Source organism: Pongo abelii, chromosome 20, assembly GCF_028885655.2.
Source record: "Pongo abelii isolate AG06213 chromosome 20, NHGRI_mPonAbe1-v2.0_pri, whole genome shotgun sequence".
In the NCBI taxonomy this organism is placed as follows: domain Eukaryota; kingdom Metazoa; phylum Chordata; class Mammalia; order Primates; family Hominidae; genus Pongo; species Pongo abelii.
The window spans coordinates 9,160,711-9,185,160 of record NC_072005.2 but is presented as its reverse complement, the minus strand read 5'-3'; the positions used below and the strand labels follow the sequence as shown (position 1 = coordinate 9,185,160).

At 44.3% G+C, this 24,450-nt stretch overlaps 1 protein-coding gene across 3 annotated transcripts; it reads right to left on the bottom strand.

The window, feature by feature from the left end:
* Positions 1-274: 274 nt before the first annotated feature.
* On the bottom strand, positions 275-24,028 carry ZNF317 (zinc finger protein 317). 3 transcript variants are annotated; one of them, XR_008516142.2, is made up of 8 exons: positions 23,810-24,028; positions 7,609-7,725; positions 6,902-7,038; positions 6,256-6,382; positions 5,580-5,675; positions 4,775-4,857; positions 978-3,584; positions 275-639 (listed from the first exon to the last, which is right to left on the bottom strand). XR_008516142.2 is itself a non-coding variant. In NM_001135287.1 (7 exon segments), coding segments are annotated over 6 exon segments (1,788 nt in total). In that variant the 5' UTR covers positions 7,634-7,725; positions 23,810-23,980; the 3' UTR covers positions 280-2,264.
* Between the last annotated feature and the right edge of the window lie 422 nt (positions 24,029-24,450).

Genomic DNA, 24,450 nt, shown 5'->3' with positions numbered 1-24,450 from the left:
AAAAAAAAACAAAAAAAAAACAAACTCACCAATGACCAGGTGTATGGGCTCCAGGCAGCATCCAGCTGGGTGTAGAAACCCCCTCCCACCACTAAATAAATGAAATAGAAAAACAAGCTGGGGGTGGTGGCACATGCCTGTATTCTCAGCTACTTGGGAGACTGAGGCAGGAAGATCGTTTGAGCCCAGGAGTTTGAATCTAGCCTAGGCAACATTGGGAGACCCCCCATCTCAAAATAAATAAATTTAAAAGAAAAACAATGAAATATCCATAGCAGCTTAAACCAATAATCAGTTTTATTTTTTCTCGTGTGATAGAAGTCTGGAAGTCCAGGGCTGGTGCAGACACTCAAAGAGGCCAGAGGGAGGCCAGGGTCGCTGTGAGCTTTCTGCAGTCACTTCCTTAGACTGTGGTTTTCATATGCACGGTCGTTAAGGTGGATCTTCCAGTACTAGGTACTGGATCTCTTTGCAAGGTGAAAAGTAGGGGGTAAAGCAAAGAACAAAACATACAGGGAGGAATTCATGTTTAAGAACGATCCCCGTTCAAGAGCTTTATCAGAAGCCCACGTGGTGACATCTGCTGATCTGTTAGTGGCCAGGACTGTGAGACATGGATGGTACTAGCTGCAAGAAAACCTGTAAGAGATTTTTTAAAATTTAGATTAGCACACCTTACTAATCTGACAGAACCTGGATTCTCTTGATATTGGAAGAAGATGAGAGTGGATACCGGGGAAGTCACTAGAAGTATCTGTCACTCTTGGCTGGACAGCAGGCTGCAAACATATTACCACTTGATGGAGGCATCATGCTCTGGTTGCAATCCGTGTGCATCAGGTACCAGTAATAAACTGGTATTGAGAAATATCCTCATGTCACACAGATCTAAATATGCCATTGGTCAAGGAGGTTGTCCAAAAGGAAATTAGGACGTTACCAAGGATGAAACTATAGTAAAAATACTATATACAAACCTTTCTTGATGAGGCTTAAGGGTTATTTAGAGGAGTGTAACCTTAAAAATAAAGATGAAAAATGTATGAGCGGGGCTCTGTTTTCATGATGAGAGAGTACGTGCAGTCCCGTATTCACTGGAAAATCTCGTTGGGGCTTCTCTCAGGGGTCTGTTTCCATGATGAAAGAGTAAGTGCAATCCCATATTCACCAGAAAATCTCACTGGGGCTTCTCTCCGTGAGAATATTCACATGCTCAAGTGAGGGGACCATGGCTGGAATCATTTCCACATAGGAATTATCAGCACTAATTGTATTTTTAAAGTTTTATAAAAGAAATTTCTCCTAGCGTAAGTGCTCACAAGATTCATAAAAATGGAGGAGTTGCTGCAGGCAGTAATTGAGGAATGACTGCATGATTATTTTCAACCTCAGCAACAGTGACGTTTGGGGGCACTAACTCTTCATTGTGGGGGGCTCCTGTGTTCTGGAGCGGACTTAGCAGCATCCCTGATGTCTTCTTATTACAAGTCAGGAGTATCTTCCCCCCGTTCTAACTACCAAAAATGTCTCTAGACATTGCCAAATGACGCCTGGACAGTCAAATCGTCGCCTGACTGAGAACCCGTGCTGTAGACCAAGGGTCAGCCAAGTTTTTCTGGAAAGGGGCAGATGACAGGAAGTATTTCAGACTTCATTGGCCACAAATCTTCTCCATCACACATTCTTCTTCCTTAAAGATGGAACCACTATTGTTAGCTGGCAAGCCATACAAAGACAAGCAGCTGGCCGTGGTTTGCGGCCCATTCATGACCTTCCATGTTCCTTACTTCACTGATTTCTCTCTTTAGTGTGATTTCCATCATGAGGAATCAAGTGAGACTAGGAAGAAAGGTTTCCCCAGCCACTGCGTTTACAGAGATGCTCCCTAGTGTGCTTATTATTACTCATGGGCCCAGAAGGCTAGAAGTGGTCTGAAGTCATTTCGACATTAAATGCCACGCTGGGATTTTGACATTAAATGCCAAGCTGCCATTAAGTCCTCCTGTGTTTGTTAACAGCCGAATGTACCCTGAAGGCTTCTCCATGCTACAGACGTACATTTTCACCCCCGGCCTGAGTTCTCGCAAACCTCCTATGGGATGAGAACGCCTCGTCTTCCCACAGTTTTTACAGGAACTGGACTTCTCCCAAGTTCCGTGGATTCTTTTGCACGCAGTTAAGGTGCGAGCTCACAGAGGCTTCCTCTTACACCCACGAGGTCTATTTCAGGTCTGAATCATCCTGTGTCTCTAAAGCAGGCGCGCTCACTGGAGCCTCTTCCACACGGATGACACAAAGAGCTTCTCTCCCCGGTGAGTTTTCACGTGGCTCCTGAGGGACGAGTGGTCGCTGAAGGCTTTCCCGCAGACAAGGCATTCGTAGGGCTTCTCCCCGGTGTGGATCCTCCTGTGCACGTTCAGGTTGGAGCCTATGCTGAAGGCCTTCCCACAGTGATCGCATTCGTACGGTTTCTCCCCCGTGTGGCTTCGCATGTGCGTCTTCAGCGTTGACTGGTTCCTGAAGGCCTTGCCACACTGCCTACACTCAACTCGTTTCTTTACAAGGTGAATGCTCATGTGCCTCCGCCGGGATAAATAGTCACCGAAGACTTTCCCGCAGGCGGCGCATTCGTAGCGTCTCTCTTGCGTGTGTATCTTCCTGTGTGCGGTGAGGTTTGAACTCGCGCTGAAAGCTTTCCCGCAGAGATCGCACCCGTATGGTTTCTCTCCAGTGTGAGAGTTCATGTGAGTCTTAAGGATGGACTGGTTTCGGAAGGTCTTCCCGCACTGCCGACATTCCACGGGTTTCTTGACGATGTGAATCCTCATGTGTTTCCTCCGGGACACGAGATCACCAAAGGATTTCCCGCATTCTTTACATTCGTAGGTCTTCTCCACCATGTGGTTCTTCTTGTGCAAATTAAAGTTCGACTTCCAGCGGAAGGCTTTGCCGCACTGCGTGCACGCGTAGGGCTTCTCCCCCGTGTGATTCCTCACGTGCTCTTTGAGGTGGGAGGGGTGCTGGAAAGCTTTCCCACAGTCGTGACACTCGTAGGGCCTCTCTCCGGTGTGCGTTCTCTTGTGTGCGATGAGGTGGCAGCTCCGGCCGTACGCCTTCCCGCACTGATCACACTTGTAAGGCCTCTCGCCAGTGTGAACTCTCATGTGGATTTTCAGGGCCGAGAGGGTCCGGAATGCATTTCCACACTGACTGCAGTCATAGGGCTTCTCTTTGAGGTGAGTTCTTGCGTGGCTCCTAAGGGCTGAAGGGTCGTTGAAGGCTTTCCCGCAGTCGCTGCACTCGTAAGGCTTCTCCCCTGTGTGGATTCTCCTGTGCCGTGTGAGGGACGCGCTCGTGGTGAAGGCTTTTTGGCACTGATGACATTCGTGCATTTTTCTCCCATCGTACATGCTCACGTGCTGAGTGAGGTGCGGCCTGCCCTTGAACGCTACCCCGTAGTCACGGCGGTGATAGGGCCTCTTGCCAGCATGCCTTCCCATTGGCTGAGTGAGATGAGGGTCCATGCCGAAGACTTCGAACAAGTGAGCATATTGAGTGGACTTCTCTCCAAGACTGGCTCTTTCCTGTTGGTTAAGACATAAGTGCTGACAAAGGCAATTCTCATATTCATTGCAACCCTAAGCATCATCCCCACATACACTGCTATGAACAGACAGAAGCAAATTACTATGACTACAGCTGTCACCATCTGCCGCGCAGACGTGCTGTCCCTGCCCCATTTGAGCTCCATCAAAGACAATAGGTAAATGCCAGTCCACAAGGCTCCACGTGTGTTACTTTTTCAAAGCTTTTTGAGTATAGCATTTCTTCACTGCTTAAAAGTGAATTGAGGCTGGGCGAGGTGGCTCACGCCTGTCATCCCAGCACTTTGGAAGGCCGAGGCGGGTGGACTACCTGAGGTCAGGAGTTCGAGACCAGCCTGGCTAACATGGTGAAACCCTGTCTCTACAAAAAATACAAAAATTAGCCAGGCATGGTGGTGCGCACCTGTAATCCCAGCTACTCAGGAGGGCGGGACAGGAGAATCACTCGAGCCTGAAAGGTGGAGGCTACAGTGAGCTGAGATTGTGCCATTGCACTCCAGCCTGGGTGACAAGAGCAAGACTCTGCCTCAAAAACCAACCAACCAAACAAACAAAAAAACCCACTGAATTGAGGCTTGGCATGGTGGCTCAAGCCTATAATCCCAGCACTTTGGGAGACTGAGGCTGGTGGATTGCTTGAGGCCAGGAGTTTAAGACCAGCCTGGGCTTGGTGAAATCCTGTCTCTGCAAAAAACAGAAAAATTAGCCAAGTGTGGTGGCACACGCGTATAGTCCCAGCTGCTCAGGAGGCTGAGGTGGGAGGATGGCTTGAGCCTCGGAGGCAGAGGTTGCAGTGAGCCAAGATGTTGCCCACTGCACTGGGCAACAAGAGCGAGACTGTCTGCCCCCCAAAAAATAAACACCACCAAAACTGAATTGATAAGTAAGTGTATAGCATAAATATAAAATAAAACAAAAACTGCATTGAGCCCCAACACTCAATATCTGAGACACAGCTATAAAAATCTTTACTCAGAGACACTCTAGGTGAAGTAGCTTGAGGTTAGGTTTAGGGTTGTCCCCATCTTGGTAATACCCAGTGTCTCTGAAACACAGTTTCCTCTAAGGGAAGCTGCTTGCCCCAGTGTTGAACTGCTTTTCTAATCTAGGCTGCCCCAGTCTCCTCAGATGTGGAAGGAAGATCCAGAATTATCCCAAGGAAATCTTACCATTGTCACACCACTGGGCGTTTCCTTCCCAAAAATATCTTCCATAAGAAGTGACCACTTGGTTTTAGATGGAGTCTCCCAATCTGAAACAAATTGGAAAAGTATTAATTGTTGGAAAAGGAAAATGGTGGGATGATGGTGACAATGACAGGTGGATTTCTTGGCAGATCCTAAGACTATGTAAGGAAAAGTGGTGCAAAAGCAATTGTTAAAAAATCTGGTCATGTGAGATATTTGGCAATGCCAGGGGTAGAAATTTAAGTCAATTCAGGCTTGGCGCAGTGGCTCACGCCTGTAATCCCAGCACTTTGGGAGGCCAAGGTGGGTGGATCACCTGAGGTCAGGTGTTCAAGACCAGCCTGGCCAACATGGTGAAACCCATGTCTACTAATAATACTAAAATTAGCTGGGCATGGTGGCATCATGCCTGTAGTCCCAGCTACTCGGGAGGCAGAGGTTGCAGTGAGCTGAGATCACGCCACTGCACTCCAGCCTGGCAACAGAGTAAGACTCTGTCAAAAAAAAGAAAAGAAATTTAAGGCAATTCAGATGATGTTGATAATGACAGAAAGAAGATGATCAGGAACATCAAATATGAAAGAATGGGACAAAGAGCCCAATAACGGGAATGTGAAAGTCAAAGGAGTGTGTGGACCAAAAGATTTGTCAGAGAATGGATGGGCAAAAAGAGGGAAGGAGCATCTCTCAATTTCCCTGGGTGACACTCCCTAACCTACCTCCCTCCACCCCAGTCACTGAATAGAGGTAGAGTCACAGCACCACTCTTTGCCTGGGGCTCGCTCACCTGCACAAGCGCCCTGGTGAGCGCCCCTCTCCTCTGTCCTCGGCTCCTCCTCCTGCTCCAAGTGTGAGATGAGGCTGGGTTTGCCGACCTGATACCCTACACTCACGGGAAAGACACGGGTTGAGGGAGGGCCATGCAGAGGACAACCCCTTCCATTAGCCTGGGCTCAACACTTGGGTCTTCAGTGTTCTGAGGGTGGACAAGTCTGACTTAGGAGCAGCAAAACGGCGGTGCCAAAATTTCTAAGGAACACAGTAAAAGTTTTTGACTGATAGAAAACAAAACCACAGGCAAAGCATGGTGGCTCGTGCCTGTAGCCAGGAGTTCAAGATCAGTCTGGGCAACACAGTGAGACCCCGTCATCACCAAAAATAAATTAAAAAAAAAAATGAAATAGGAAATAAGATCACAAATACCCACACACTGACCCTCCAAAAGAATGAGGATTTCGTATTTCAAAAGCCCATGCCAAGCTCAGACACACACCGGAGAACCCCCAAGGTCCCTGCGATGGACGGGTCTCAATACCCAGGAGAGTCCCCATGAGCATGGGTGCTGGGGCTGCTTGTTCACAGCTGTGTTCTGAACCCCTGCATAGTTCCTGGGTCACAGAACATACTCAAACAAAAACATCTAATTCATGAATGAATAAGTGGAGAAATGGCACTGGCCTTACCCAGTGAAGTGAGGTTGCTATAGTTTTCCAGCATTACATCTTTGTACAGTTTTCTCTGAGAAGAATCCAGCAAGGGCCACTCCTTCTCGGTAAAGTCCACAGCGACATCTTGGAAAGTCACCGATTCCTGGAACGCCACACAAACTTGGGGTCAGCGAGGAACCAGCCTAATGGTGTTCCTGGTAAGATGGCTGAGGCTGAAGACCGGGCATGAGAGACCCAACACAGGATTTCCAGATGGCCTGCTACGGGGCTCAACATTTCCTCCAGGCGTCAGTCCTCAGATATCCTCTCTCCCTCATGAGGCCATCTTGTCCTGTCCCGTCGCTTCAAATGCAACCCTGACAAGGGACTAATCGCCCTCCAGTTCTAGCCCACTCCAAGAGCTTTTCCCTTTATTTCCCCCCATCTCTGGGGTTGAGCATGGGCCTGAGATTTTGCAAGCATGAGGGAAACAGATGCTACATAAATCACTTCCCCTAACTTCCCCAACACCAGGACAGCCCCAATATTCGTTGGCTCTCTCTTGGGCCCTGTTCTGGCATCCATCGGCTGAGATGAAGCTCTGCAAGAATTCCAGCATGCACTGGTGGGGTGTTCCAGGAAGTGTCTCTCCTGCTCTAGCGACCCAGAGATCTTAGTGCACCTGGGAACCAACACTGGGTGTGTGAGGCTCCAGACCACTGCACGCGAACAGGTCCAAATTCTGGGGACAGGAACGGTCTTTTGAAGAAACAGGAAATTCTGACTCCTGGAGACAGGTGGAGTCCTGGGTGGACGTGGCTGGAAGAGAAAAGAGGGTTCATGAGAATCAGAGCCTGCCCTGCCTCATAATACAACCCTTGCAAACCAGGAAACTGCTCCACACTGATTCTGAGTGTTCACATCTTCAATCCTCTCTCTCTCTTCCTCCCCCCACCTCTCTTGCACACATCAGTTTCATAACAAATCAGAGCAGCCCTGTTCCACCAAAAACAGAAAGAGGGTGGTGGGCTACATACTCATAGGAAATGACATAGTCCCAACCTAGGAGTGAAGAAATGCAAGTTCTGAGAGCTAGAGTTGTGACCTTGCTGAAAGTGATTAAAATAATAAATGGGATAACTCAGGGTTACCCATTACCTGCACCCTCTTCACGCATGAATGATATGGACACTGGCCCACTCCCAGACCCACCAAGAACCTCAGCAGACACAGTCACTGGGGCGGCTGCTGGGGCTCTGTTCCCACCCCTTTTCCACTCACCCATCCTCTCCCAGCAGCCCTCTATGGTGTACATATCTTTCACCCCATCAAGTGGCAGGGGCCACTTACGCTCACTTTCTCAGGGCATGCACTGACCCAAGAACTTACCAAATGTGGGGGACAGAGCTGCCATCCTCAGAGAATGGCAGTCAGTTTGCCTGAGCAGGGCACCAGGACAACCAGAAAGCTACTCTCTTGCTCTCATGTGACTCTCCAAGCTGGCATCTGTAGCAAATGAAAGAACACCGGGAGTAGTGAAAGGCTATCTGTCTCTCCTGCTCGCTGAAGAAAACTCCGAGTTTTGTCTTTTGGCATTTCCTCTTTTGAGCAGCAAGATCTGCCTGATCCTGGACTTTTATCTTACTTAGGTAAACTCTCCCAGCAATGTGGTGGGGGGACAGCCCCTGATCTGCTATAAGTGCGTTCGGAATTACTCTTCCTAAGTGATTTGCCACCAAGCACAACTCTGTTAAACCCCCTCACTCATTAAACACTCTGGTCCTAGACTTCTGCTCTTCCTTCACCTTCAAGGCCTGCGATCATTTAGGATGGCTCTATCCATGAAGATGGTCCACCCAGGACCAACCATGAGTTCCAAACTCCAATACCCTTTGCACCCACATTCCACACCAATATATACATCCTTGGGCCATGGCCTAGACTGCATCATCACTAGAATCAGCCTCACCTCACAGGCAATGATTTGGAAATCTGCTCTCTGGGCAAAGTCTCCTGAGCAACCTTCTTCTCACATCAACTCTCACTTTAGAGATTCACGGCCACCTATGCTTCTGCCACCTCCTCCACTCACTGAATTTGAATTTAAAAATCTTTTGAGATGAATCAGAGACTTAAAAATTCATAGAGAACAGCTGCAGTGAGCTACGATCATGCACTCCAGCCTGGGCAACAGAGTGAGATTCTGTCTCTAAAAACAAAAAAAGAAAAAGAAAAAAGGAAAATGAATAGTGAACCACGGATTGGGAAAAAAATATCTGCAATGCATACACCTGAAAAAGAATTCATATTCAGATTAAAGAACTCCTACATAGGAGTGCAAAAGGCTTATTGGAAAAAATAAAAAGAACTCCTTCAAAACAGAAAGAAAGAAAGAACATCAACCCAACAAAAAGGGCAAAAGACTTTAATTAAGAAACAGACATTTCACAAAACCAGTAAGAATCACATCTGATGGTGTGATTAGTCATAGTCATCATAGTCATTAGAGAAATGCAAATTAAAACTAGAGCAGCCAAAATAAAAAAGACTGCCAAAACTAAATGCTGCTGAGTTTGGGGCACACTGGCAACTCTCATATCCTGATGGTAGGAGTGTGAAATAGTTCAACTACTTTGGAAAACACTTTGGCAGTTTTTAACAAGCACACTGACTATCTGATCCAACAATTCTGCTCCTAGATATTTACATAAGAGAAATTGTAAACAATTTATATCCACAAAGACTCATACAAAAATGTCTGTATGAGTCTGAAAAATGTCTGTATGTAGTCTGATTCCTAATAGCCAAACATTGTAAACAATCTAAACATCTATCAACCAGAGAATGGATATACAAATTGCAATGTTTACAGAATGGAATACTACTCAGCAATAAAAAGAAACTATGCAGACACACTACATGGAGAAATCCCTACGATGCTGGCCAAAAGAAACCGGACACACAAGAAATGCTCTGATTCCAATAATATGATGTCCATGAATAGGCAAAACGTAATTAAGTTGATAGAACTGAAAAAAAAAAAGGGTTTCTTCAATGGAGGATCACAAGACAGGGATAGACTGAAAGAAGCAAAGGGAACTTTCTAGGATGATAGAAACATTATCTATTTTCAGATGTACAGTATACACAATTGTCAAAAATTCAAACTGATCACCTAAGTAAGACCTATGCATTTTCTTGAACATATATTAAACCCTGCTTAAAAGAAACAAAAAAAATGAGGCTTTCTTACCTTCTTGCTTCTAGTTATTTAAATATTCTTCTCACAACTGATCTATGACCTCCTCCTTTCCTTCTATGACAGACAAAGAGATGTCTGCCCTCCCTTCTCAAGGCAATCCTTTCAAATCTGCTCCAGGCCCATCCCCTTCTCTGGGCCCTCACACTACCTGGCTCTCCTTTACTTTCAGCCTCATTTCTCGCCTTGCTAGACAATTTCCCATGCATGGACACATGCTCAGGTCTATCCCATCTTGAAACCAATGCCTGCCCTGGCTCCCCTTAGTGCCTGCCCCCTTCTGAGCAAAAACTTAGGAGCAGTCTACATTCATCATCTCCCAATTCAGTACACCCAGCATCCACTACCATCATCCCCATCCTCACAGAAAATACAATTTACTCCCGTGTCAGTGAATCCAGTAAATGCGCTTCGGTCTTAGATTCTCACAAAAATTTGGTGTCTATTTTCTTTGAGAATCATTCTCTATTCTCGGCTCCTCTACAACTGTCTCCTCATTCTTTCCCTGCTTCTCTGGATCATCTGGACCATCCAGAGGTCCTCTTTTACCACTAAAGGCTGATTCTGCTCAAGAGCCATCCTTTACCCATTCCTTTGCATGCCTCATGCTTTGCCCAGGTAATCACATCCACTCATTTAACCTGAATCCCCATCTCTAACACTTAGGTTCCAGTAGGAACTCGAGATCTTATTCCCTTTGCCTAGGAAAAGCCACCAGTAAGACATCTCATACAAAAACCAGTTCCAGCCAGGTGCAGTGGCTCCTGCCTGTAATCCCAGCACTTTGGGAGGCCGAGTGGGTGGATCACCTGAGGTCGGGAGTTCGAGACCAGCCTGACCAACATGGAGAAACCTCATCTCTACTAAAAATACAAAGAATTAGCTGGGCATGGTGGTGCATGCCTGTAATCCCAGCTACTTGGGAGGCTGAGGCAGGAGAATCGCTTGAACCCAGGAGGCGGAGGTTGAGGTGAGCTGAGATTTTGCCATCGCACTCTAGCCTGGGTGACAGAGCAAGACTCAGTCTCAAAAAAAAAAAAAAAAAAAAAACAACAACAAAAAACTACCTTGACACACTAAACCTAGGGAAAGCAAAGTAAAGAAATACAGATTAAAGCAGAGACAAATGAAATAGAGAATAGAAGGAGAATTAATGAAAACAAAAGTTGGTTCTTTCAAAAAGATCAACAAAAGTGACAAAACTACAGCTAGAATTACTAACAAAAAAAGATGCAAGTAACTAAAATCATCAGTGGAAGTGGGACATTACTACCAACCTTATGGAAATTCAAAGGGCTGTAAGAGAATGCCATGAACAATTATGCACCAACACATTAGATTATCTACACTAGCAGTCCCCAACCAATTTGGCATCAGAGACTGGTGTCATGGAAGACAATTTTTCCATGGATGGTGAGGTGAGGGGGGATGGTTTTGGGATGATTTGAGTGCATTACATTTATTGTGCACTTTATTTCTATTATTATTACATTGTAATATATGGTAAAATACTTATACAACTCACCATAATGTAGAATTAGTGGAAGCCCTGAGAGTGTTTTCCTGAAACTAGATGGTCTCATCTGGAGGTGATGGGAGACACTGACAGATCATCAGGCATTAGATTTTCATAAGGAGTGTGCAATCTAGATCCCTTGCATGCACAGTGCACGGGGTTTGTGCCCCTACGAGAATCTAATGCTGCTGCTGATCTGACAGGAGGTGGAGTTCAGGTGGTAATGTGAGTGATGGGGAGCCGCTGTAAATACAGATGAAGCTTCACTCACTTGCCCTCTGCTCACCTCCTGCTGCAGGGCCTTGTTCCTAAAAGGCCAGGGACCAGTACCTGTCTGTGGCCCAGGGCTTGGGGACCAATGCTCTAGATGTATCAAATTCCTTGAAACATACCCAAACAGGCTCTAGAAGAAGAAGAAAATTGAGAGACCTATAACAAGAGACTGAGGCAGTCATCAAAAGCCATTAAATAAAGTCCAGGACTGGCCGGGCACAGTGGCTCACGCCTGTAATCCCAGCATTTTGGGAGGCCGAGGCGGGTGGATTAGGAGGTCAGGAGATCAAGACCATCCTGGCTAACACGGTGAAACCCCGTCTCTACTAAAAATACAAAAAGTAGCCAGGCATGGTGATGAGTGCCTGTAGTCCCAGCTACTCGGGAGGCTGAGGCAGGAGAATGGCGTGAACCTGGGAGGCGGAGCTTGCAGTGAGCCAAGATCGTGCCACTGCACTCCAGCCTGGGCAACAGAGCAAGACTCCGTCTCAAAAAACAAAAAAAAAAAGTCCAGGACCACCGAGCACGGTGGCTCACACCTGTAATCCCAGCACTTTGGGAGGCTGAGACGATGCATCACCAGAGGTCAGGAGTTCGAGACCAGCCTGGCCAACATGGTGAAACCCCATCTCTACTAAAAATACAAAAATTAGCTGGGCGTGGTAGCAGGCGCCTGTAATCCCAGCTACTCAGGAGGCTGTGGCAGGAGAATCGCTTGAACCAGGGAGGTGGAGGTTGCAGTAAGCCGAGATCGCCCCATTGCACTCCAGCCTGGGGGACAAAAGTGAGACTTCTCTCAAAAAAAAAAGGCCGGGTGCGGTGGCTCACGCCTGTAATCCTAGCACTTTGGGGGGCTAAGGCGGGCAGATCACAAGGTCAGGAGATCGAGACCATCCTGGCTAATACGGTGAAACCCCTTCTCTACTAAAAATACAAAAAAATTAGCCGGGCGTGGTGGCGGGCGCCTGTAGTCCCAGCTAATTGGGAGGCTGAGGCAGGAGAATGGCGTGAACCCGGGAAGTGGAGCTTGCAGTGAGCCGAGATCGCGCCACTGCACTCGAGCCTGGGCGACAGAGCAAGACTCCATCTCAAAAAAAAAAAAAAAAAAAAAAAAAAAGTCCGAGACCAAGGGCTTCACTGGTGAACCCTACCAAACATTTAGAATTAACATCAAGGACATTATCAAGAAAGTGAATGAGACACAGAATGGTAGAAAATATTTGCAAATCATGTATGTGATAGGGATTTAATATCATTATAAACTCAACAACAAAGACAACCCAATAAAAAAGTTGGCAGGAGACTTGAACAGAACAGACATTTCTCCAAATATATAGAAATGAACTGTAAACACATGAAAAGATGATTAACAACATCAGTCATTAAGGAAATAACATCAAAACCACAATAAATTGGTGCGGTATGGTGGCCCACACGTCGGGAGGGGATTTAATTTGCTCTGTATGAACATGTCTCCTCTCTGCGGTTTCCACCACGACTCTCATGAGAGCACTGACATGAGAACCGTGACGCTGCTAGTTTAACATCTGACTCAGATCAATAATCAATATTACCACTTTTAAACATTACCAGGGTTATAACAATCTTTTTCAACATCAATTAATATTTCTGCTATTGGAATTGTTTTAGATATTCAGAAACATTTCAAAACAATAATACATGAAGTGTGTTTTAACGTATAAACTCTGCCTTGGGGATTCGTTATTCAACACCAAATTTGATCTTGGGCCAACTCAAAGATGCATAACGCTTTCATTCTTTTTACAAAGCCCTTTTCCAGTCATTGTGCCTTTGGGTTCTGACATTGAATCACTGCTGAGGAGGGGGAGAGAGGGTGACAGAGGCTCAGTCCCTGAGGCACAGTATCTCCATCCTCACCTCCCATTCATTCGTTCATGCTCAACTAACAAGCTTCTGCAGGTCCCATTCCACCTTTCCCCACCAACATTAATGCCAATTCTACAAATAACGACATGTGTAGTGTTTACAAGGTATGAGACATTCTCCTGAGTCTTTCCAGGGCCACTCCTATTTAATCCTCACAACCTCCCAGAATTATTCTCAAGTACCCAGAGAATAAGGCACCAAGGGTCCGAGACACTTGGTCAAGTTCATAGGTGGAAGTTGTGAGCCCAGCTGACGTGACTGCAGAGCCACATCTTGTTGCCTCTCAAAGTGACCTATGTCACCTATACTGTCCCCTATGTGGGAACTCCTTGACACTACATCTTGACCCTTCCTTTGCCTGACCTCCTGACACATGATCTTGCTCACTATGAATCTATCTCCCTCTTCCTGGGAATGCCACTGCTCTTGCAGCCACGGCTCCCTCATCCCAGGCTGTGCTCATATCTCTGGTTGCTCTTTTGAAGACTCTGGCTTGAGATCCCTCCTCTACCCGGCCCCTAAAGGTCAGGGTTCCCCTGGGCCCCTCTCCCCCATCTCTCACAGGTCCATATTGTGAAACACCCCCACCATTTGGTGGTGCTGACACCCAGGTTCTGATTGCACTTCTGTGAAGGTCTCCCTGTCCCTGAGGCCTCAGTAGACTCCCCTTTGATGCAAGCCCACAGTTCTGCTCATTCCCCTTCCAAGAGTCAGTTCATCAAAACTCAGTTTTCTCATCTGGAAGCTGAAGACTTTAACACTGGGTTATGTATGGAACTCTATAGGCTCAGTAAACAAGCATTCACTCTAAAATGCCATTATCATTAAAATAAAATGACCACTGACGATTTTACAATTACTTAACAGAATTGTTCATTTATAGTGGGTGCCACTCTCCGCTCCCTGGCACCTGCCCCACCCAGAATGACTCAGAGTGAGTGGCAGCCAGGTGGCTACTTAGTATCCCTACTGCAACAGCCAACAGGATCCCACATTAAACACCTACAACTGTGCTGCCACCAGCCTCCCCATGTTGATGGCAGCTCCAGCCTCCCAGGGGCTCAAGTCAAAAGCCTTGCTCGTCATCACCTTCGACTCTCCTCTTTCTTTTCCATAAACCACATCTGCATCGCCAGCAAATCCTGCCAGCCTTATCTTTAAAACTTAATACAAAAATCTGGTTGCTTCTCACCACCTACACTGCTACTGCCTTGGCATAAGGCATCACTTCTCTTCTGGAACATTCCAACTGCTTCCTAACTGGTCTCCCAGCTGCTGTCCTTGACTTCCCTTAGCTGTCCCTGACTTCCCTTAGCTTCCATGACAGCCGTAACTTTATGGGTCAAATGAAGATCACGTCGCTCCTCTGTTCAAGATCCTCTGATAGTGTCCCATCTCACTCAGACCAAGGGCCCAGGTCCCTGCCGCCTCACCCACAACTCCCTCTGCCACCGGTCCCTCACCCAAGCCACGCAAGCCTCACTGCTGTGCATCAGGCCCTGCCAGCCATGCTCCCATCTTAGGGTCTTTGCACCTGCTGCTCCTCTGCTTGAAATGTTTCCCCCACATTCTCCGTGTGCCTGGCCCCCTCTCATCCTTCAGATCTTTATTCAACTTTACCTGTCCTGATCTGGCATTCGCTGGCCACTCTTTTCTTTTTCTTTTTTTTTTTTTGAGATGGAGTCTCGCTTTGTCGCCCAGGCTGGAGTGCAGTGGTGTGATCTCAGCTCACTGCAACCTGTGCCTCCCGGGTTCAAGTGATTCTCCCGCCTCAGCCTTCCAAGTAGCTGGGACTACAAGTGTACCACTGTGTCCAGCTAATTCTTGTACTTTTAGTAGAGACAGGGTTTCACCATGTTGGCCAGGCTGGTCCTGAGCTCCTGACCTCAGCATATCTGCCCACCTTGGCCACTCTTTAAAATGCAAACCCCTGCTTCTTTCAATCCCAATTCTCGACTCCTTTTCTTTTTCCCCAAAGCACTAATTTCCAAGTAATATTCTGTGTAAGATTAGGCTCTATTTCTTACTGCAAAAACAGACAAACCCAAATCTCAATGACTCAATGAAATGGAAAGTTTATGCCTTGCTCATGTCACTTGTTCAACCCAGGCTGATGTCAGAAGTTTTCCTGTTTTTCAAGGATGCCACTTGTCTCTGAACCAACTGATACCCTTCGCCATCTTGGTCATAGATGATGAGCAGGAAGCTGGACAACTATGCATTCTGTCGTCTATATTTTGACCTTGAAGCACTTGCAGCCCATTGGCCAGAACTAGTCACATGCCCCTGCCCGCTCCAAGGATCCTGCGAAATGTAGGACAGGACACAGAACACCGGGTAAGCATTTTTATCTCTCTGCTGTCTCCTCCATGCACACTATGTAGTTTACTTGTTTTGATTTCCTGTGTGCCCAACTAGAAAATACATTCCAGGTGAGTAGAGATTTTTTACTTTGATGATATTTCATTCACCATTCCAGTGCCTGATATAAATAAGACAATAAGTAGGGAATGAAAGAATGAATGGATGATGAGCAAGCTGATCTACATTTGCCTTCATACTGAGACAGTCACCCAGGGGATGCCACCTTGGGAGGGGCCTATGGAATGTAGGGGGTCTAGGATCTCCTCAGAAGGTCCTCAGAAGGTCCTGTGAAATTAAACAGTAACCCAGATACTAGGACACAGCCCTATGGCTTAGCCAAACACCCTGGGGCCAACATCCACCACCATCCTCCATGAAGGACAAGGTGTCCAGAGGGCTGGAGCTTAGAGAGTGCACCCACATCAGTTCAAAGTCTTTGGAACCCTGTTGATGTTTTGCAATGATGCAAACCAGAGCTCAGAGTGGAGCTTCTGGCCAATTTCTCACCTGAGTGATTCTATCACTTTCAGGGGTTGTCAGTGCTGGGTGATGGTGTATTAGTCCATTCTCGCACTGCTATAAAGAAATACCTGAGACTGGGTAATTTATAAGAAAAGAGGTTTAATTGGCTCACAGTTCTGTAGGCTCTACAGGAAGCACAGTGGTATCTGCTTCTGGGGAGGCCTCAGGAAGCTTCCAATCATAGCAGAAGGCAAAAATGAAGCAGGCAAGGCATATGGTGAAGCAGGAGCAAGACAGCAAAGGTTGGGGGGAGGCGCCACACACGTTTAAATAACCGGATCTCAGGAGAACTCACTCACTATCATGAGGACAGTACCAAGGGGGATGGTGCTAAACCATTCATGAGAAATCTGCCCCCATAATCCAATCGCCTCCCACCAGGCCCCACCTCCAACATTGGGAATTACATTTCCATATGAGATTTGGGGGGGGGGATACACATACAAACCATATCAGAGAGTCTCAGAGAACTGGTGGCCATGAATACAAACGAAGCAGGAAGATTTCAGCATCTAAGCGACCCCAGCAGGATGTGGAGCAGGGTGTCTAGAACAGCTGTAGGATCTATGAACTCAGAGACATTCTGCCGCATTTCTACATGATACATGAAACAAAACCAGGATCAGCCACGCACGGTGGCTCATGCCTGTGATCCCAGCACTTTGGGAGGCTGAGGCAGGAGGATCATGAGGTCAGGAGATCAAGACCATCCTGTGAATGGTCAAACCCCATCTCTACTAAAAATACAAAAAATTAGCTGGGCATGGTGGTGGGCGCCTGTAGTCCCAGCTACTCAGGAGGCTGAGGCAGGAGAATGGTGTGAACCCAGGAGTCGAAGCTTTCAGTGAACTGAGATTGCGCCACTGCACTCCAACCTGGGTGACACAGTGAGACTCCATCTCAAAAAAAAAAAACCAAAAAACCAGGATCCTCGGAATGCTGTCACCATGGATAAGTTAGAACGGACAGGTTAATTTTTCAGAGCTGTTGGGGTTGCTTAATTTCTCTTTTAGTTTTCTTTACAGCACGGTGAAAGCAGTTCTATTTTTCTATTTCTACACATCTTACTCTATTGTCATTGGGATCTGTTTTTCTCCTCACCAGGGCCAGGACTGGGATGAGGCAAACAAGGCTGCTAGACAAGAGTGTGGTATTTAAGGAAGCACTTCTGGTGTCAGACAAGCACAAGGTTGACTCAGAGCGAGTAGCTCCCTGGCTCTGCACTCACAAATCTCACCCTTGCTCCAGCCCTGCTCCTCAGTTTTAGAAGATCTGCCTCCTCCATCAAGTTTGTGGTCCAAAACAAATGTTGCCCAAAACTGTTCCATTATGAGCTTTCTCAGGACCATAATTCTCCCAATATTTGATTTTATCCCCATATTCAACTTAATCACAGTATCCCAGGATATTCAGAATTTGCAGATGTAAATACTGTAAAGAGAATAATTCTTTTGTTACTTTTACTGACTGGTATTTCCGCCCTTGCTAGAACTATTTCTACCACTGTTATTCACGTAAATATAGGCCCAGCGCGGTGGCTCATGCCTGTAATCTCAGCACTTTGGGAGGCTGAGGCGGGCAGATCATTTGAACTCAGGAGTTCAAGACCAGCCTGGCCAACATGGTGAAACCCCGTTTCTACTAAAAATACAAAAAAATTAGCCGGGCGTGGTGGCACATGCCTGTAGTCCCAGTTACTTGGGAGGCTGAGATGGGAAGATCGCTTGAACCTGAGAGGCGGAGGTTGCAGTAAGCCAAGATCATGCCACTGCACTTCTAGACAGAAGTGAGACACTGTCTCAAAATATATATATATATTTATATAAATAATATATATTATATATATTTATATAAATTGTATATATTATTTATATAAATAATATATAATATATATTATATAAAAATAATATATATAATATATATTTATATAAATATATATATAATATATATATAGTGAGAGAAAGAGAGAAGGCAACAAAGGTTGTGAGAACATCATATGCCATTTTCTTGGTCCAGAAACACATTACATTAGTAAATCAATATACCCTCCTTTCAACCAGCTAGATGAGATGTCCCGGGGGTGCGGAGCAGGGTAGGAATTCTGTTTCCAACAAGCAACCTAGGTGCCCCAATTAAACCTTCCATGCATAACTATTTCAAATGCAACACAAAGTACAGACAGATGATATGTTTCAAATTCATGTGCTGGCAAGAAATTAACATTCAGAACATTAAAAATTTATGATTTCTAAAGGGCAATTACAATTGCTAAAATAAAAGCAAAATGGAAACCAACAACAAAAGCCCTAAGCAAATAGCTTTTAGATTACATACAGCCAATAATAATAATAATAATAATAATAATTTGTTTCTTAAATATAGTCTGCTGCATAAGCATCCCCTGGAGCACTTTAAGTAACTCTGACACCCAGATCATATCTCAGTTCAATTAAGTCTCTTCGGGGTTGGCTGATGAATCAGTACTTTAATAAACTCTACATGAAATTTTTATGAAGGCTGAAGTTTCAAAGCCAGTTGTAGCAATAAATGCAAGGGAAGCACAGAAAAATAGTTGAGGAACATAAATACAGCTAAGAACCATGCGGGGGCAGAAGATAAGGAATTGAACCATTTCTAACTGGAGTTACTGATGAGACAGAGAAGGAGCCTAGGCAATTACTGCAAAATATAGTGGCTGTAGACTTTTCATTTTGAAGGAAAACATAAACAGATTGAAGAGAGATAAAATCTTAAGCACAATGAACCAGATAATACCAATGGTAAAAAGAATATCTGAACAGCAGCCAGAGGAGAAAAAGACAGGTTACCTTTTAAGCAATAGTTCTCAAACTTTAAGTTACATCGGAGTCACCTGGAGGTCTTGTTAAAACACACTGTAAATATCTCTCTATTAAGAAACAAAGCAAGCCTGGGCATGATGGCCCACATCTGTAATTCCAGCACGCTGGGAGGTCAAGGCAGGTGGATCACTTGCACGCAGGAGTTCGAGACCAGCCTGGGCAACATAGAGAGACCCTGTCTCAAAACAAAACAAAACAAAACAAAACGAAAAACTCACATTTCTAGGCTCCTAAAACCACTGCCTGGCCAACATGGTGAAACCCTGTCTTTACTAAAAATACAAAAATTAGCTGGGTGTCATGGCATATGCCTGTAATCCCAGCGACTCAGTAGGCTGAGGCAGGAGAATTGCTGGAACCCAGGAGACAAAAGTTGCAGTGAGACGAGATTACGCCATTGCACTCCAGCCTGGGCAACAAGAGTGAGACTCTGTCTCAAAAAACAAACAAACAAACATTAGACCGACAGCTGACTTCTCATTACTAACAGTGGAAGCCAGAAGATAATGGAACATCTTCATAGCTCTGAAATATAAAATTCTATTACCACCAAAAATGTCCACTGAGAAAAGAGGGAAAGAGGTGTTTTCTGAGCACCAAAAAACAAAGTTCCTGTGGGCTTGCAATCCACAGAAAAGAGACATCATCAAAGACATATCTCAGGGAGAAAGAAGTAATTAAAGAACCAAAGCAAACAGTGGAAGAATTACACCAAAAAGTGTAAGAACCAAGTAAAGTGCTCAAAGTGACAAACATGTGAGTATAATGAAACAAGAAATGATGGTATGCAATAGCAATAATAATTTCTTCTGAGGTTTAAAAAAAGAACTCAATATGTGCAACTATGATACATCAATAAAAAAGAATGAAAATGCATAAGAAAACCATGTAAATCAGGAGAGTAACATGCAAATCTAGATTTAGTGAACAAGCATAGGTAAGAATTGTTTAGAACAACCACCGAAATAATAGAGTAAATAAATTCAAAATGTACAGAAAATAAAAAAGGAGAATGACAAAAATACACAAAAGCTAGAGAAAAAATAGAAGACAAATGTAACATTCAAATATATTAATACAGAAGATGCTAATGGAATAAATGCTTTAACTAAAATACTAATATTCACAGAATAGATTAATCCAATTATATGCTATGTACAAGAGATATCTAAAATATAAGAATACAATAAGAGCCGGGCGTGGTGGCTCATGCCTGTAATCCCAATGCTTTGGGAGGTCAAGGCAGGTGGATCACCTGAGGTCAGGAGTTCGACACCAGCCTGACCAATATGATGAAACCCCATCTCTACTGAAAATAAAAAAATTAGCTGGGTGTGGTGCCATGCGCCTGTAATTCCAGCTACTTGGGAGGCTGAGACAGGAGAATCACTTGAATCCAGGAGGTGGAGGTTGCAGTGAGCTGAGATTGCGCCATTGCACTCCAGCCCGGGCAAAAAGAGCGAAACTCCATCTCAAAAAAAAAAAAAAAGAAAAAAGAGTACAATAAGAATGGAAATAAAAGGATATATAAGGCAGTGGAAAAAAAAAAAAGAAAGCTGGTTTGAATGTTAGTATCAGACAGAATAGATTAAGGCAAAAAAGCTCATAGAGAAAAATGAAGTATTACATAATAAAAAGTTATAAATCCAGAAAGAGGTGTGTGTGTGTGCGTGTGTGTACAAAACACAGCCTCAAAAAAAAGGAAAACACAAAAATTAAAAAAAAAAAAGCAAAAGGGGGACAGAACTCTAAGGAGAAACAGATGAAGCCACCATCAGAGCTCTCACAAATCCAGTTTAAGCAGGCAATTCAATAACTACATGCAGATTGAACATGATGAAACAGCATTTCCTAACTGTAAAATCCAACCACTCATGGGGCCATGTTTGTCTCAGAAAATGCTTGACCACAGAGCAATGCAGTTGGCAAACAATGACCAAAAGATAACCAGAAAAAAAGTCACAGAAATGAAAATTAAAAGAAAAAGATTCTAAATCCGCATGCCAAAGAAGCCATGATATTTGATATTTAGAATTAAAATACAATAAAGTATGATACTGCAATTCTTTGGGATGTGACAGGCATTCAACATAAGAAACTGGAAAGAAACATCCCAAAAAGGAAGAAAATGATAATAATCAGAAAGTTATAAAATAGAAAACATATATATCATAAAGTGGTTCCATCAAGCCAGAAGTTCTTTAAGAAGAAAACTGACAACATTCGGACTGAATTTATTTTTGTAAAAAGCAACATATAATTATTATTACAAATTAAAAAGTGGATAACATTACAAATGTAGCAAGCATTAAAAATATGAGTATGTTATGAACAACCCTGACTATACAATTTAAACCTCAGATGGAATAAATAAATTCCTAAAGAAATTTTACTCATCATAACAACACAGAAAACCTGAATGCCCCACAACCCTTAAAAGAACAGAAACAACAGCTTTAAAACTTTCCACAAAGAAAACTCCAGACCCAAATGGTTTTTCCAGGTACCACTGCCGTTCTAAGGAACAAAAGATTCTATTCTTATGCAAAACATTCCAGAGTTTAGAAAACAGAACACTTCTCATCCCATTTTATGAGGCTGGCATAAATCTGAAACAGAAAAGGAAAATTTCACTCAAGCATAGATCCAAAAACACCAAAGTATTAACAAACCGAAGCCAAAAGTAACAAATAGTAACATGTCCTTTTCAAATTATTTACCAATACAAATTCAATGTAACAAGAGAAAATCAATTGGTTTAATTTGCCACACTACAGGATAAAAAACAAAATTATATTATTCACTCATTAATTTGTTACACAGCAGTACGGAGTGCCATAATTTAAGGCACTAGAAATGTATCAATAAACAGATACAAAAGTATCAATATAGATTTTGTATCAAACAGATACAAAATGTATCAATAAACAGATACATAATGGCAAAAAAAAAAAAAAAAAAAAAATCACTTGTTAAAAGCCTGCAGCAATTCACAAGAAACACTCAAGTAGGAAAAGAGGGGAGCTTCCTTGACCTAATAAAAACTCTTCGAAAGAAAAGCCTTCGGCAGACACAAATGACAATTCCCTTTAAGATCAGAAAACAAACAGGCCTGCCTAGAGTGTGCCATCCAAACTCCAGTCAATGACAATGGAAGTCCCCACCCAGTCCAGCACAAAAAACAAACAAACAAACAAAAAAGACAATTTATCTTCTGTATAAAATAAATATTTGTATTTTCCTTTTGAATTGTACACATTTTCCTTGTCTACGAAGAACATCCAACAAACTACACAAAAGTTAGACTTTTCTGAGCACCAAAAACCAAAGTTCCTAAGAATAAATATAACAAAAACAACCTAAATCCTTTTTGCAGGTACTTATAAAACTTTACTGAGCCGGACATCGTGGCTCTCTCCTGCAATCCCAGCACTTTGGGAGGCCGAGGCAGGTGGATCACCTGAGGTCAGGAGATCGAGACCAGCCTGGCCAACATGTTGAAATCCCATCTCCACTAAAAATACAAAATTTAGCTAGGCGTGGTGGTGGGCGCCTGTATTCCCAGCTACTCGGGAGGCTGAGGCAGGAGAACCGCTTGAACCAGGGAGACAGAGGTTGCAGTGAGCGGAGATTGTCATTGCACTCCAGTCTGGGCTACAAGGGTGAGATTCCATCTCAAAAAGGAAAAAAACAAAAACAAAAAAAACACTTTATTGAAAGGCATTAAAGAAGATGTAAATAAATGATGTAAATCAATTAACTGCAACTCAATGGCATAAAAATGACAATATTCTCAAAGTTCAAATATAGATTCACCACAACTTGAAAACAAAAGTCCAGTATGTGGAATTTGGTGAACTGACTAGAATTTAAGCCATGACATTCCTGAAAAAGAATGGCTAGGTGTAAGTACTTTATCTACAAGATATTTAGAAATCTCTAAATTACAAAGGTGTGCTTGCATCAATACAGAAAAAGATTGTTTCCAAAAATACTAAAGCGCCTGAGTTCATTCACAAATAATTACCAAAATTAGGAAATATATTTTCTGGAAAAGATGTACAAGCAGTCAAATCCACGGAGAAAGTATTGATGGGAGAGGAGGATGCAGTTTAGAAGAGGCACACAGCTTTCTGAGATTTAATAATCTCTTTCTTGGCCTGGTTTGTAAATTCGCTTTACTGTTGTCCTTTTAAATGTGCGTAAGTCTGTGTGTGTGTGTAATCATACTTTTTTTGCACGTATGTCCTATTTTCCAGTGTTAAAATATGTGCATAGAAAAGGACACACCACAAAATACGACGGTAAAATTCAATGGAAAATATTAATAATCACGATAAGTATAACTGGACTAACTCTCAAGTTAATTAACAAAATGTTGAAATGAATAGTAAATATACGTATAGGCTATTTACAAGAGAGTCCACTAAAATTAAAATAAATAAAAAAGTGCAACCAGAAGGACTTAAAAATACAAAAGGTACTCAAGGTAAGTGCTAAAAAGAACACCAATGTGCTGACATTCACGAGATAAAATTGACTACAGCGCAGAAAGGTGATTTCTCCTCGCGATGTCCAAATCCTGACGCCCCCCAGTCTCCTGAACTGCCCCCAAACTCTTGAATTCACTTCAGCCGGGCTTTTCCGCCCCCACCAGAGACTCAGGGCTTTTCAGGATCAGGTGACCAATCAGCTGCAATGGTCCAATTTTATCCTTCGCGTCCCCAGCTTTTCATATCGCTAATCGCGAGATCTAAACGCACCCCTCGTCTGGATGCCTAGCTCTTTAGCCCCCGACCCTCGTACCCCCTTAGTCCTCACCGCCAGATAGGCCCCCCGTGACCCCTAGAACTGAGGGGGAGAAGCGTTAAGGAAAGCAGGGCTTACACGACTGGGAGTAGGATCGGGGGAGCGGAGGTGACGGAAGCCGCCGCCGATGCGAAGAGTTCATACGGGAGGTCCAGCCTGGCGCGGGGACGCGAGGGGTCCCCAACAGGCCGAAAGAATTCGCCGCTGACCCCTCCTTGGCCCATGTGTCTCGGGGCAACCGACTCCAGAAAGTAATGGCTTCCGCTTCACTGCCGCCTTCCAATTCTCGCGGGACTTCATTGGCTGCGTCTAATACGGAAGCGGGGCGGAGAGGATGCTGGAAATTGTAGTTTTGAAGTTTGGATAGGCATGGCGGCCGTGCCCCGGTGAAATCTGACGGTCCAGCATATTTCTCCAATTTCTACTCAAGACTCAAATTTTCAACCACAACCCACAGCATTTTGTAGCCATCATAGTGGTAAAGGTTGAATCAGGCAAGAATTGTCATCTACATGACACAACTGGGGGACATTTGCATGACGAGCAGAATATTTGAATTGCCTTAAATGCCTCTCTAAACTGCTTGTATGTTGGAATGGAGAAAAAGTAATAGAAATTGTACAGCTAAGAAATTGGACAACATCTGGACCAGGTGATGAAATCAATATCACCAATGAGGGTCAGATGGAGACCACGTGCCTCTGAATGACACCTTGGGA

Bases quoted from the DNA above. Each gene is read 5' to 3' on its own strand.
- ZNF317 (XM_063719222.1), bottom strand. From the start codon at position 7,633: ATGGCAGCTCTGTCCCCCACATTTG. The intron at 6,383-6,901 runs GTGCACTAAGAT...GTGGCGTTCCAG, and splicing joins CACCCAGTGTTGGTTCCCAG to GAATCGGTGACTTTCCAAGA. The intron at 4,858-6,255 runs GTAAGGCCAGTG...AATTTGTTTCAG, and splicing joins TAGCAACCTCACTTCACTGG to ATTGGGAGACTCCATCTAAA.